Source organism: Rattus norvegicus, chromosome 2 (assembly GCF_021556685.1).
Source record: "Rattus norvegicus strain SHRSP/BbbUtx chromosome 2, alternate assembly SHRSP_T2T, whole genome shotgun sequence".
Classification (NCBI taxonomy): Eukaryota; Metazoa; Chordata; class Mammalia; order Rodentia; family Muridae; genus Rattus; species Rattus norvegicus.
The window spans coordinates 184,670,303-184,685,268 of record NC_141535.1 but is presented as its reverse complement, the minus strand read 5'-3'; the positions used below and the strand labels follow the sequence as shown (position 1 = coordinate 184,685,268).

The following is a 14,966-nucleotide window of genomic DNA, read 5'->3' as shown; positions in this document are numbered from 1 at the left end:
AGAGGCGTGTACTACCAGGCCTGGCCTGAGACTTTAAACTTTTTGATTTATTGAGGTAGAGTTTTCTATGTAGCCCTGGCTATCCTAAAACTCACTCTACACCCAAGGCTGGCCTCCAAATGCTGGCATCAAAGGCAGGCACCACCACCTTGCTGAGACTTACCTTTCAAAGTGTTGAAATTGTTAATGACAGTGGGAACTTTTAAAGTTGGACCAAGTGTGGGCTGGAGAGATGGCTCAGAGGTTAAGAGCACTGGCTGCTCTTCCAGAGGTCCTGAGTTCAATTCCCAGCAACCACATGGTGGCTCACAACCATCTTCAATGGGATCTGGTGCCCTCTTCTGGTGTGTCTGAAGAGAGCGACAGTGTGCTCACATAAAAATAAAAATAAAAAAATTAAAGGGAAATAAAAAAGGTGGACTAAGTGTATTTTTTTGATTATAAGGTGACCGTGGGCTTACAGAGACAAAGAGTTATGGTTTTACATGGTGAACTTTATGTCTCAGGGCTGATAAGGGGTGGAGTTGTGATGTGTGGGGAGTCAGATGGATCCAGAACTTTCTCAGAGGCTCTGATGAAAGAACAAAGGAATCTTTACCTTGGTGTCCTTGCCCAAGGCTGGACTTGGCAAGTACCGTGTAGGGCTGGAGCTGGTGCCTCAGAGGAGTCAAGGCTGAGGTTCTGGAGGAATGGGAGACCTGAATCCTCGGGCTGGATCATCCGCTGGGGCGGCTGGGTCTGACTTATCCTGTTTTCCAACTTTGTTGCATCTGCTGACCTTGGCTGTTTCCCCTCCCCCACCCCCACCGATGACAATATATGATGCGATTTTTCCTTCTTTACAGGGTCTCACTGTGTAGCTCTGGCTGTCCTGCAACTCACTCTGTAGACCAGGCTGGTCTCCAACGCAGAGATCCACCTGCCTCTGCCAACCAGTGAAGCGGTGCTTCTTAACAAACTTGCTTGGCATCGGTCCTTGGCGAGCGAGCACAAGGCCTCCTGGTCCCAGCCATTGCTTTGTCTTTGTCGTCTTGACTTCTTGTCTTCTTTCTCTTCTGTTCTTCCACTCCACACCTCAGGATTCTGAACCCTGTTTTTGGGAATTTGGGTCAGGAACCTTGTAATTGTCAACTTGACATAACCTGTGGGAGAAGGACCTCTGAAAATGTCTGAGTGTAAGAGATTATCTTTTTTCTGTTTGCTTTGTTTTTCTTTTTTCTTACTTTTTTTTTTTTCCTTTTTTTCGGAGCTGGGGGACCGAACCCAGGGCCTTGCGCTTGTTAGGCAAGTGCTCTACCACTGACCTAAATCCCCAACCCCGAGAGAACTGCTTTGTTTTTCAAGACAGGGTCTTTCTTTTTTTTTTTTTTTTTTTGGTTCTTTTTTTCGGAGCTGGTGATCGAACCCAGGGCCTTGCGCTTCCTAGGTAAGCGCTCTACCACTGAGCTAAATCCCCAGCCCCAAGACAGGGTCTTTCTGAATAGCCATGGCTGTCCTGAAACTTGGTCTGTAGACTAAGCTGGCCTTGAACTCAGAGACTCTCCTGCATCTGCACCCCCACCAAGTGCTAGGATTAAATGTGGAGCATTAATCCACCACTAACCAGCAATGATGATGTTGATTACATTGATTGATGTTGGTTGGGGTCACCATTCCCTGGGATTGGGGTCCTGGGCTGAATAAATATTAGAGTATATAAGCACATAAGGGGTGTGAGCAGAACTTGCATGTGTGCATTAAGTTTTTGCTCTTTTCGCTTGACTGTGGCTATGGTGTGACTGAGTAGCTGCTTCCAGCTCCAACACCCTGATGGCCTGTAACCTAGAACTGTGAGTCACATAAAGGTCCTTCTGTCAGGGACTTTTATCACAGAGATAGAAAAGGAAACTAAGACCAAGCACCAATCATTACAATGTTACTAACAGGCCAGCCAGATAGCTCAGTAGGTGAAGCCACTTGTCCCCACAATTGAAACCTGGTGCAAGGGAAGAACTGGTCCGCACCCGTTGTCTTTTGACTTCCACTGCATTCTGTGACACTCGGACAGCTACATGGACACAGTGCACACACATACTCAGGCACACACATATACTCTAACTAGGTAGGGGTGGAGAAAGACCTCATGGCTCAGAGCACTGCTGCCCATGCTGAAGACCCAGGCTTGGTGCCCGGCTCCCTGGGGAGCCTCAGAAGCAGCTGTAACCCCAGCTCCAAGGAACTGACCCCCACACAGACAACACGGATATTAAAGAAACTAAAAAGAGATTATTAAAAGAAATCAATAGGGCCTTGAGAGCTGGCTCAAGGTTAAGAGCACTCGTTGCTCTTGCAGAGAACGGAGCTTCCATTCCCAGCATCCATGTGTCCATTCACAAGTGTCTGTGACTCCAGTTCCAAGGACTCTGATTCCCTCTGGACCTCTGCAGACACTACACACATGTGGTGCACATACACACATGAAGGCAGACACACACACACGCACACATACACACACACACGCACACACACATGCACACACACACACACAAAATTACAAAGTAAGCAAAGCCTTTAAAAGCAGAAAAACTACAGCCGTAAAGGCAGACAAACAAGTTCGTTTAGCTAAAGGATACTTTATTAAAATCCATAAAGCAGGGGTTGGGGATTTAGCTCAGTGGTAGAGTGCTTGCCTAGCAAGCACAAGGTCCTGGGTTCGGTCCCCAGCTCTGAAAAAAAGAAAAGAAAAACAAAATCCATAAAGCATTTGCAAGAAACAGACCAGACCCAGGATTCCCAGTTGGATTTCCTGGGTTGTGGGGTATTAATCAAAGCATTTTAAATTTTTTGTTGTTGTTTTGTTTTTTGAGACAGTGTTTCTCTGTGTAGCCTTGGCTATCCTGAAACTTACTCTATAGGTCAAGCTGGCGGCGAACTCAGAGATCCACCTGCCTCTGCCTCCTGAGTACTGGGATTAAAGGTCTGCACCACCATTGCCTGGCGGAACTTTCTTTTTTGTTTTGTTTTGTTTTTGGTGGGGGGAGGTTTTTTGTTTTGTTTTGTTTTTTGTTGTTTGTTTTAATTAAGGATTGAAATTGGGGCCTTGGCTGTGTTCAGCAAGCACCTGACCACTGAGGCACTCCTGATGTATTCTTTTATTTATTTTTAAGTTCTTTTTTTTTTAAGAATTATTTATTTTATTTATATGAGAACACTGTCGCTGTCTTCAGACACACCAAAAGAGGGCATCAGATCCCATTACAGATGGTTGTGAGCCACCATGTGGTTGGTGGGATTTGAACTCAGGACCTCTGGAAGAGCAGTCAGTGCTCTTAACCCCTGAGCCATCTCTCCAGTCCCTTAGAATGCTGATCCTCTACAAAGCCAGAAAGGACTCCCTTTTTATTTATTTTTTAATAAAACATTGTCTTTATTTTTTAATCTAAAACCATTATTTTATGATATCTTTTAGCATACTCAGATGGGTTGACATTCAAGCAAACGTCCCTTACTGTGGTAGGAGTTGCAGTAACCTCTGGGTGTGTTTGGTAGTGATGAGGTAAAGCTGCTGCAGTCTAGAGACATCACCCTCAGGCTTTGAAGACTGGCTGCCAGGGGGCCACAATGACAGTGTAATCCAGGAGCCAATAAAATAAAATAACACACTGGGGAGGGAGCTTCAAAATACTTCAAAATGATCGTAGACAGATTCTTGGCATACTGTGGTTTGACAGTTTACAGTGACCAACATAACAGCAAAGACAGTATTATTTATACCTTTAGTATATGGAAGACAGATTTTCAAGTCACAGTCATAAATCCTGTGATAGCTCCTGAGACAAGTTACCCTGTGCCCTGCACCCTTCCTATGCCAGTGAGAAATGGAAACACAGAATAAAAAGTGGCTTACTGTACATTTCAAATGTTATCCCCCTTCCTGGTTTCCCCTCCAGAAATCTGCTATCTTCCCTGCTTCTATGAGGGTGCTCCCCCACCCTCCTACCCACCCCACTCCCTCCCATCTCCCTGCCCTGACATTCCCCTATGCTGACAGGACCAAGGGCCTCTCCTCCCATTGATGCCTGACAAGGCCATCCTCTGCTACATATGCAACTGGAGCCATGGGTCCATCCCTGTGTACTCTTGGGATAGTGGTTTAGTCCCTGGGAGCTCTGGGGGTCTGGATGGTTGATATTGCTGTTCTTATGAGGTTGCAAACCCCTCAGAAAAGACTCCTTAACTAAGAGACATCTTTTAAGCCATGCTTCCTTTTTATTTTTGAAACTTCTCTTCCCAAGATGACCTTGACCTTGTAGCCATTCCACTTTGTAGTGAGATCACAGGCAAGCTCCAACAGGCCTTCTTTTCTTTGACCCCCAGACAAGGTCTTATTGTATATAAGACTACCCTGACTACCCTGGAACTCATTATGTAGATCAGGCTGTTGTTGAACCCACTTATCTGTCTGCCTCTGCTTCCCAGGGGTTGGTGTTAAAGGTGTTGATTAACAAACAAACCAAGATAACTTGCTGGTTTTTCCTCTGTTCTTTGGGTGAGTACATGGTGTTCATTGGGGGCTGGAGAAATGGTTCAGTGTTTAAGAGTGTTCACTGCTTTTCCTAGAGTACCAGAGTTCAGTTCCCAGCACTCAGATAGTCAGTTCACAACTGCCTGGAGCTCCAGTTCCAGGAGATTTGATTTTCTTTTTTCAGCCACTGCCAGCACCTGAATACACACACAAACTCTTAGATTTTTTTTTTCTTTTCTTTTTTTTTGGAGCTGGGGACCGAACCCAGGGCCTTGTGCTTGCTAGGCAAGTGCTCTAACACTGAGCTAAATCCCCAACCCCCACACTTAGATTTTAAAAAAAAAATTTTTTTTAAAAATTGGTCAAAACTTTTCTGGATTCCTTCATCCTGTCAGAGTCAATACTAGAGATAGGGACTGCAAAGATTTTTTTTTTTCTGTACTTAATTAAACGCAGGCAGTAGAGGGGGCAGGGAGAAAAAAAAAACGCAAGCAGTAAATAAATCAAATTTGAGGGTACAAGTGTTTATAGCAATTGCATAAACACAGTGCAATGGGAAACAGGGAGTTAAGAGTGTGATTAACGATCCTGACACATTGTCAAAATGATTATGCTTGAACTGACATATCCATAGTAGTGCATGCATACGTGTGTGTCTATGTGTTTTTCAGGCAGTCTCACTATGTAGCTATGTAGCCCAGGTTGGCCTGGAAATTGCAGATCACATCTAAGTATGATGGTGTACCATGTAAACGGGGGTGAAGCAAGGAGATCAGTTTAGCCTGAGTTCCACAGCGAATTTGCAGCCATCCTTTCTCAAACCGTAACAACAAAAACAAAACAAAAACCCAAACATATACAGAGAGCAGAGGAGGGGTAAATTACAGCTCTCCTGCCTTCCACTGCAGAATGTTGGTGCCTGGCGAGAGCTGTGCAGAGAGGTTGCACACCTGTGCAGAGAGCTAAGAGCTAGCTGCTCCGGAAGCAAGCGGCTGCTAAGGTAACCGACTCAACTGGATGAGCAACCCTTACATGTCCACGACGCCTACAAGTCCCAGAACGCACCGCGGGGCGGAGGCGGGGCAGAGGCGGGGCAGCGTGAAGACTGAGTTCTTTGATTGGTGATGAGCGCCAGGCCAATCGGAGGTGCTGTTGTTTGTCAGTCCCGGAGCCGGTCCGCAAAGGAAAGGTGGCAAGATGGTGTTGGAGAGCACTATGGTTTGGTGAGGAACTTCGGACGTGGCCGGGGGCGCGTCTGGGTTGCTGTTGCGCGTGGCGCCGAAGCCTGAGGGCCTGGGTTGGGGACTGGGCGGCCGGGCGAGATGTGGCTTTGGGGCCCGCAGGAGACAGGCAGGCGACTCCCTGAGTCATCCCGGCCCAGGAACGCAGGCCCGGGAACCCTGGTTCCCTTCCTGGACCCTGCTTCCCTGTCTCCCGTAAAGCAGACGCCAATCGCCCCTTCCACTCGCCTCCAATGTTTTTCCTCTTCTCTGTACTTTTATCTCACGTAAACCTCACAACAGCATTCAAGGAAAATAGTCCTTCATTCCATAACGAGTCTGAAGGACTTTAGGTGATCTGCTGTAGCCACACAGCCAATTAAGTGGTCGTGATGAGCAAGAGTCAAATTCAAAACTACAGTGTTCTTCTCCGATGAATTAGTTCTTACCAAGTTTACACTTGGGATGAGTACCTATTAGGAGTTAGATTAGAAACTGAGGACAAGAAAAATAAGTAAAGCTGAGAACATATTTTTTCAGGGCTACAAGAGGGCTTTGTTTTTGTGTTTTCAGATACTGGGAATTGAACCCAGAGCATCGTGAATGCTGGGAAAGTGCTCTACCAATGAGCCACACCCCTTCTAGATTGTACTTATTGTCATCGTTATTTTTTTAGATGGAGTTTTGACACTGTAGTTCTGGTTGGTTTTGAAGTCTTTATTTGAAAAGATACACAGGCTGGCCTTGAACTTGGGATGAGTATGTAGGATTATAAGCCAGCGTCCCTAGGCTCGTGTTTCTGTTTTGGAGGGCAAGGCAGAGGGTTTTCATGATCAGGACTACCTAGCAAGATTCTGTCTCAGAACAAGACAACCAGGATGCCCAGTTAAATTTGAATTTCAAGCAAATCAAGAGTAATTTTTTAGTATAAAAAGGGAATTTTTATAGGTTTTTTTTTCTTCTGGAGTTGAGGACCGAACCCAGGGCCTTGTGCTTGCTAGGCAAGCGCTCTACCACTGACCTAAATCCCCAACTCCTTAAAAAGGAATTTTAAGTGCAACCCAAATATTGCTCTTACAAGTTACTTGTGGGAGCTGGGCAGTGGTGGTGTACACCTTTAATCCCAGCACTTGGGCAGCAGAGGCAGATTGATCTTTGTGAGTTTGAAGCCAGCCTGGTCTTCAGAGCAAGTTTTAGGACAGCTCTAAAAAGATGATAAAACAAAAACAACAAAAGAGTTACTTGTTGAGGGTGAGAGGCGACTCAGTGGGTAAGAGCACTTGCTGGTCTTGCAGAGAACTAGAGTTTGGTTCCAAGCACCCGTACTGTACTGTTCACTGCTGCCTTCTTGACAGGACCAGAAGAGCCAGTGCCTTTGATCTCTGTAGATGTGCATGCAAACATACCTAAAAACAATAAAAATAAAACTCGAAAGTCATTCATTATTCACCTGAAACTTAAAATTTAACCTTAAGTCCTGTATTTTTTTCTAAGTATTCACTTCTGGGAGAGAGTATTAAAAAGAAGATGGATTTAGAATTCAAACTGTTTGCTGGCTGGCACTTAGGTTTTGCACATTGTGGGAGAATTGTAGTAACTTCTGTGTCTCATAGTATAAGTAGGTAAGCCGTACGTATGTGGTGGTGCTCTGTGGCATGGTGTGTGGGGAGTCCTCAAAATTTAAGAGGTGTAAAGAGACATGTTGAGGAGGAGAGGTCATTACAAAGTTGCTGAAGTAAAGGTCCCATGTTGGAGAAATAGACCAGAGTGACCCTTTACACAGATTGTTGTTATAAGGTGGGAGAAGTCACTGTAGAAAGACATGTCTGAAGACTTGAGCTCTGTTCTATACCCCAATAAGGAGATTCTGAGGGTGATGGAGTTAGATCTTTGTACAGACTGGTATTGATTTAAGAATATTGATCTGACTAGATGTGGTACACACCTATAAATGATGGTTGAGACAAGGATCATGAGTTTGAGGTCAACTTGGAATGCATATTGAGGTCCTGCTTCAAAAAAAATTACTGGATTGATACATGAAAGGAAAGATTAGGACCCGTGACTTTAGTGGTCAATGTGACTGCCCAGGAACAGAAGAAGGAGACCCACCCTCCTGTTTTCTGAGGTGTCCTGCATTTCCAGGCAACAGGATTCTCTGTAGGGGCCTATTCTAAAATGCAAGTGTTTTGACTTTAGCCTTAATCTGCTGAATCAGATTCTCTTGTTAGTTTTTTTATACACGGCATTACACTTGGACAGTAGGCTAGCCTAGAGCTCACTGTTGTGTTTATTGTTGTTATATAGAGATGTTAGCTCAGGTCAGACGCGCTGCCCCACACCTGTAATCCTGGACTTAGGAGGTAGACTCAGGAAGATCAGTTCATCTTCAGTTATAGAAAGCTCACCCTGTTTCTAAGGGAGACTGAGGTTGGGAAGGGGCAGAGTGAGAGGATCTCAGTATGTTGCCCCCAAATCCTGGATTCAAGAAGTCCTCATTCCTTGGCTTCCCAAGTAGCTGAACCTACAGGCATGCTCTGTTGCCTGTCCTGTGTTGACAGATTAATTGATTTTGCAAGACTGAGTAAGGATCAAACCCTGGGCCTTGTTGATGCTAAGCAAGTACCCCACCACAGAACTTCCTCCCAGCTGTGGTCAGGATTAAAATTATGGTGTCATGGGAAGGTTGGGTAATACCTTTAAGCCCAAGTTTTTATGATTTGGGGAATGAAGAATGACATACTGTTGAGGGTAGCAGTTCTTTTTTTTTTTTTTTTTTCGGAGCTGGGGACCGAACCCAGGGCCTTGCGCCTGATAGGCAAGCGCTCTACCACTGAGCTAAATCCCCAACCCGAGGGAAGCAGTTCTAAGAAATACAACAACACTACCCCACCATACCAAGCTGGAAAGAGAGAAGGCTGGGCAGTATGGTGTTTTGTCTGAAACAGGCTCTTGCTATGTAGCCCTGCCAGGAATTCCCTGTAGTCCTCCTGCCTCTGCCATAGTAGAATTAACATTGACAGTGTGGCTTTTTAAGGGATGTGTGCATAGGTGGTAAGGCACCTATGGTTTTTCCACCAGTAACCACTCTCCTTCCCCAGCGAAGGTAGCACAGCTTCGACGTCCATGTCAGTTCTCTCTCTAAAGCACCTTTCCTATTCTGACCGTTTCCCCATCTATCCATTCATCGGCTTGCCCACAGTCCTTACCCTTAGTGGCTGTCCCATCTGACCGTGCTTGAAGCCTCTGTTTTTATATTTGGATCTGCCACACCCCCTGGAAGAGTACTGGGGGCTGTTTCAGGAAGGCAGGGCTTCAGTGAGATGGCCAGTGCATCAGCTGGATCTTCACATAGTTTGTTCACAGATGTGTGTTTGGGTCACCACTAAACTACTCTCTTGGAATGCTTCCTGTTTTGTTGTGGTATGACCAAATCCAGGGTATCATACATGAAACCTGTGTGTATCTTTGCTAAGTGTTAGGTACTATGCTCAGTACTTCCATGCATGTAAAAATACAAGGAAAAAACAAGACAGCTCAGGTGGTAGAAGTGCTTGCCTCGTGAGTCTGATGACCTGCTCAGTCTCTGCCCTCTGATTTCTGTATGCAAGTTGCAGCAGCATGTGCCCATTTTCGATCTGAGTTCCCAAAAGTAATAGAATGAAAAAGTGAAGTAACTGGGCCTTAGAGAAACAAGCAACTTTCTTAGAGTTAAAAAATAGGGGTTGGGGATTTAGCTCAGTGGTAGAGCGGTTGCCTAGCAAGCGCAAGGTCCTGGGTTCGGTTCTCGGCTCCGAAAAAATAAATAAATTAAAAAAACAAACAAACAAAAAAAAACAACCAGGGGCTGGAGAGCGATGTTCAGTGGTGAAAAGAGCTCTGGCTGCTGTTCTATTGAATTAGAACCAGAGGACATGGTTCTAATTCCTAGCATCTAAGTGTTCCAAATTGTCTGTAACTCCAGTTCCAGGGAACCCAACACCTGCTTCTGGCATCCATAAGCAGTCGGCAAGCTCATGGCACCAGTACATACATGCAGACAAAACAGCCGTACACACAAATGGATAGTTTTAATAGTAGCTGCGAATGAAAACTTGAGCTTGTGCCTCAGCTGATATTACACTGCCCAATAGTCAGTCCTGTTTCTGCTTTTTCAGCACATTACCCTTCCTTACTAGTTTTTATTTTATTTATTACCAGATAAAGCTTTAGAAGGTGGACAAAAGTTACCACTGAGCTAGAGTTTTGTTTTCAAGTAGAATAAAGTATCTTGTTCTGATCACTGCTCCCTTCCTTAGCACAGTAGTGTCACTGCCTGCAAGAACTCTCCTAGACTTCAAGGGTCACCAAGAGTTGGTCCTGGGGCTTGGGGATTTAGCGCAGTGGTAGAGCACTTGTCTAGCAAGCGCAAGGCCCTGGGTTCGGTCCCCAGCTCCGAAAAAAAAAGAAAAGGGAAAAAGAAAAAAAAAAAAGAGAGATGGTCCTGAACCAGTTGGCTCAATGGTAGGTGGTAGGTTGTGTGACCAAAAAAAGGTGGGAAACTCTGAGAAGCCAGAGTCTATTACATAGACTTTGGTTTGGGTTTGTTGTTGTTTTCTTTGAGATAGGGTCTTACATAGCTCAAGCTGTCCTCAAACTTTTTTTTTTTTTTTTTTTTTTGGTTCTTTTTTTCGGAGCTGAGGACCGAATCCAGGGCCTTGTGCTTCCTAGGCAAGCGCTCTACCACTAAGCTAAATCCCCAGCCCCTGTCCTCAAACTTATAATATAGTTGAGGCTGGCCGTGAGTTCCTGATCCTCCTAGCTACATACACGGAGTTCCAGGATTACAGCTGTGTGCTGCCTTACCTGTTAAAGATGGAAAGAGTTGGGGTTGGGGATTTAGCTCAGTGGTAGAGCGCTTGCTTGCCTAGGAAGCGCAAGGCCCTGGGTTCGGTCCCCAGCTCTGAAAAAAAGAACCAAAAAAAAAAAAAAAAAAAAAAGATGGAAAGAGTTACAGGCTGGAGAGCTGACTCAGAGGTTAAGAGCACTGACTGTTCTTCCAGAGGTCCCGAGTTCAATTCCCAGCAACTACATGGTGACTCACAACCATCTGTAATGAGATCCAATGCCTTCTTTTGGTGTGTCTAAAAGCAGGGACAGTGTACTCACATAAAATAAATCTTAAAAAAAAAGATAGAAAGTTCTAGGTGATTCTGTGTTCCAAGAAGCCTGAGAGCCACTGCTGTACCACATGAACCTGGCAGAGGTTGAAAGGGTCCTCCATTATAGGAGATGGTTCAGGGGAATCCTCCAGTGTTCTTTTCCCCTTTTTCTCCTACTCTGACAGTGTGGACAACAGTGAGTACATGCGGAATGGAGACTTCCTTCCCACCCGGCTGCAGGCCCAGCAGGATGCTGTCAACATTGTATGTCACTCAAAGACCCGAAGCAACCCTGAGAATAACGTGGGCTTGATCACGCTGGCCAAGTACGTGGGACACAGTGGGGCTGTGAAGGTGGGTGGTGCTCCCATATTGGGCTGCAGGTGATCGCCCTTCGGTTGATCGCACAGGCTGGGCCCATCCCTCCCTGTGCTCCACCTCCTTGAGCAGCGGCACAGCTTGTTGTGCGGGGAGGATGTCCACACAGGGTTTTTCATGTAGTCCTGGCGACCTTCAAACTTGATAATGTACCTTTCTCTTTTTAAGATTTATTTTGTATTATATGCATATAAATGTTTTGTCTGCATGTATGTGTGTGTATGCACCGTGGTCATTCATAATGCCCACAGAGGTCAGAAAAGGGGTTAGATCTCCTGGAACGGGGTTGCAGCTGATTGTGATTAGCCATGTGGGTGCTGGGAACTGAAGGTGGGGCCTCCGCAACAGCAGTGAGTGCTCATAACCAAGGAACCATCTCTCCAGAAAAAAGATGAATAGCCAGGTAGTGGCGGCACACACCTTTATCCCAGCACTCGGGAGCAGAGACAGGCAGATCTCTGAGTTTGAGGCCAGCCCGGTCTACATAGTGAGTTTCAGGACAGCCAGGACAGAGAAATCCTGTCTCTGGGGGGAAAAGAAAGAAAGAAAAGAAGGAAGGAAGGAAGGAAGGGAGGAGAGAAGGAGGTGATGAATGGTTAGGAAGCACTTGTGTGATCTGAACTGACTAAAATGCTTTACTCATACCCAGTGACTGTGAGGTGCTGACCACACTCACCCCTGACACTGGCCGAATCCTCTCCAAGCTCCACACTGTCCAGCCCAAAGGCAAGATCACCTTCTGCACTGGCATCCGCGTGGCCCATGTGAGTCCTGCTGGCTCCCCGCTGTGAGGGTTGGTGACCATTTCTCCAGAGCTGTGATCGAGTGCTAAGTAGAGCATGATGGGAGAGGATCTAGTGCAGTGGCTCTCAGCCTTCCTAAGGCTGTGATCCTTCAGTCTGGCTCCTCGTGCTGTGCTGACCCCAACCAGGACATTGTTTTTGGTGCTACTCATAACTACCATTTTGCCCACTGTTAGGAATTATAATGTAAATTTCCAATGTGCTACCCTGTGAAAGGGTCGTCCAACTCCTTCCCAGGTTGGGAACCACTGACTTAGAGGGCACTTACTCAGTATAGAAAGGATGGGCAGGATGAGTGTGGGGAATATGAAGTCTGGTCTTACACTCTGGTCCACCTGAGGCACAACAGAAGGAAGAGGTGTGTATTGAATGAGTAGACTCTGAGGTTCGCAGGTACTGTAAGGAGCAGGAAGAACAGACTGACACAGGGAGGGACATGTGCTTCCTGCGATTGATGGGAACTTCTTTTCCTCTCCAAGCTGGCTCTGAAGCACCGGCAGGGCAAGAATCACAAGATGCGCATCATTGCCTTCGTGGGTAGCCCTGTGGAGGACAACGAGAAGGATGTGAGTCTGCAGATGGCCCCCACGCAGAGCCTCCTTTTGGCAGTATCTGGCAGTACTTAGAACTGGGCAGAGGTGTTAGGCATGTCACCTGGGGAAGGTGATTGTGAGTTCAGTGCTGGGGCAGACGTTTGGTAGGATGCTGAATTTCTGTATGCTTCTATGAGGCAAGTTCAGTCCTCACTACAGACAATGAATTTCTTGATTTTTCTCCCTAGCTGGTGAAACTAGCTAAACGCCTTAAGAAAGAAAAAGTGAATGTTGACATCATCAATTTTGGGGAAGAGGTAAGTCAGGATTTTAGGCATGGGATCCAATCCCATGGTTTGGAGTAGGACCGTCCTTTTCTAGAGTTGAGTCCCCACTAGGACTCTGGAGACAGCTGCAGCCACAGACTGAAGCAGTAAGTGATGGAGGTCTCTGTTGTGTGCTCTCTACTCTGCAGGAGGTGAACACAGAGAAGCTGACAGCCTTTGTGAACACATTAAACGGCAAGGACGGAACTGGATCACATCTAGTGACAGTGCCTCCTGGGCCCAGCCTGGCCGATGCTCTCATCAGTTCTCCTATTCTAGCTGGGGAAGGCGGCGCCATGCTGGGTCTTGGTGCCAGTGACTTTGAGTTTGGAGTAGATCCCAGTGCTGATCCTGAATTGGCCCTGGTAAGCAAATGTTGACCCTGCGGTTCTGTTTGCATACACATATCCAGCTGATGGGACTAGACAGTCCTGAGCACTCCCACTGTTTTCTAAGACCCTTTTCCCTTCCTTGAAGGGCATCAACGCAAGGCTCTAGTGTCTTCATTTTTCCCAATTAAATCCCAAGCTCTGCCTTGCTTCTTCCATTCTCCCTTACGACCTGTCAGGGTTACAGCTTTTTCGCCATGTTGTAAGCCAGAGCCACAGCATCAAGTGTGGTCCCCAGGAGTTGATCTCTCTTGCTCTTTACCAGGCCCTTCGTGTCTCTATGGAAGAGCAGCGGCAGCGGCAGGAGGAGGAGGCACGACGGGCTGCTGCAGCCTCTGCAGCTGAGGCTGGAATTGCCACACCTGGGACTGAAGGTGAACGAGGTGGATTCCAAAGTCCTGGGCCTGAGGATGCTAGCTATTTCAAGCTGTGGTGGGGAGGGCTGGGCTGGGGTGGCCTGGGCTGGGCTGGGGAGTAGTGACAGCCCTGTGGAATATGTACTAGGTCTATCCTGCTCTTCTGTCTTTGCCCAGACTCAGATGATGCCCTACTGAAGATGACCATCAGCCAGCAGGAGTTTGGCCGTGCGGGGCTTCCTGACCTAAGCAGCATGACAGAGGAAGAGCAGATTGCCTATGCCATGCAGATGTCCCTGCAGGGAGCAGAGTTTGGCCAAGCAGAATCAGGGGACATCGATGCCAGCTCAGCCATGGACACATCTGAGCCAGTCAAGGTGAGGGCCAGCAGTGACCCTCCAATACAGCCAGGCCTGAAGTCCCCTTGTATTCAGATCCTTATCCATTTAGGGCCACAGCCTTTCCTTCCTAGCATTTCAGAAGAAGGGTCTTGAGCAACAGAAGGAAACACGTAGGTGTGTGTTTCTTTGTAAACCTTACCAAGACAACAGAGTGAGTTAGAGAAGTGTTCCATTGTCCTGTAGTTTCCTAATGGGTGTGGCCTGTCATCTCCATACTTAACAGTTCTGTGGGACTCCTCCCAAGAGGGTCTGGGGGAAAGGAGTGCTGGGTGTCCACCCCCCACCCCCCAAACACCTCCCACCCCCCCGAAAGCTGCTGTGGTGGTGTTTAGTTTTCCTGTCAGTTCAGTTAGCAGGGTTCTCAGGCTTCTGCGTTGTCAGGAGTGCTCACCATTCGTGGGCACACATCTTGTTAACTTGCCCCTTTCCTTCCCTTGGCTGCATACCCCACCCCTGCAGTCAGGAGTGGGCAGCATCATGTTGCTGTCCCTCACACTGTGTGCTCCCTGCCACCACACTCTGCTGTTCCATGTGCCCAGTTCATGGTGCCCTTTTTCAGGAGGAGGATGACTATGACGTGATGCAGGACCCAGAGTTCCTTCAGAGCGTCCTAGAGAACCTTCCCGGTGTGGATCCCAACAATGAAGCCATTCGAAATGCAATGGGCTCTCTGGCCTCCCAGGCCACCAAGGATGGCAAGAAGGACAAGAAAGAGGAAGAGAAGAAGTGAGGCCGGAGGGAGGGGTAGCCGAGTCTGCCCTGGGGACTGTAAGGATGGGGTTGGATAAAGACTTAGATGTGCTCTGCGGCCTTGACAACAGAATAAAGCTTGGAGTTTTCCCTTTGCTTCAATAGTGATAGCTTTCACAGAGGGGAGGCGTGGACCTGAAGTAATGTCCTCCACTTCCTGCTCTG

The 14,966-nt window shown here is 47.0% G+C and overlaps 1 protein-coding gene across 4 annotated transcripts; it reads left to right on the top strand.

Annotated features, from left to right (window-relative positions):
• Window positions 1–5,630: 5,630 nt before the first annotated feature.
• On the top strand, window positions 5,631–14,901 carry Psmd4 (proteasome 26S subunit ubiquitin receptor, non-ATPase 4). 4 transcript variants are annotated; one of them, NM_031331.1, is given in 9 exon segments: window positions 5,631–5,727; window positions 11,051–11,191; window positions 11,893–12,007; window positions 12,526–12,612; window positions 12,828–12,896; window positions 13,055–13,270; window positions 13,560–13,677; window positions 13,828–14,027; window positions 14,611–14,901. In NM_031331.1, coding segments are annotated over 9 exon segments (1,143 nt in total). In that variant the 5' UTR covers window positions 5,631–5,701; the 3' UTR covers window positions 14,782–14,901.
• Window positions 14,902–14,966: the final 65 nt, after the last annotated feature.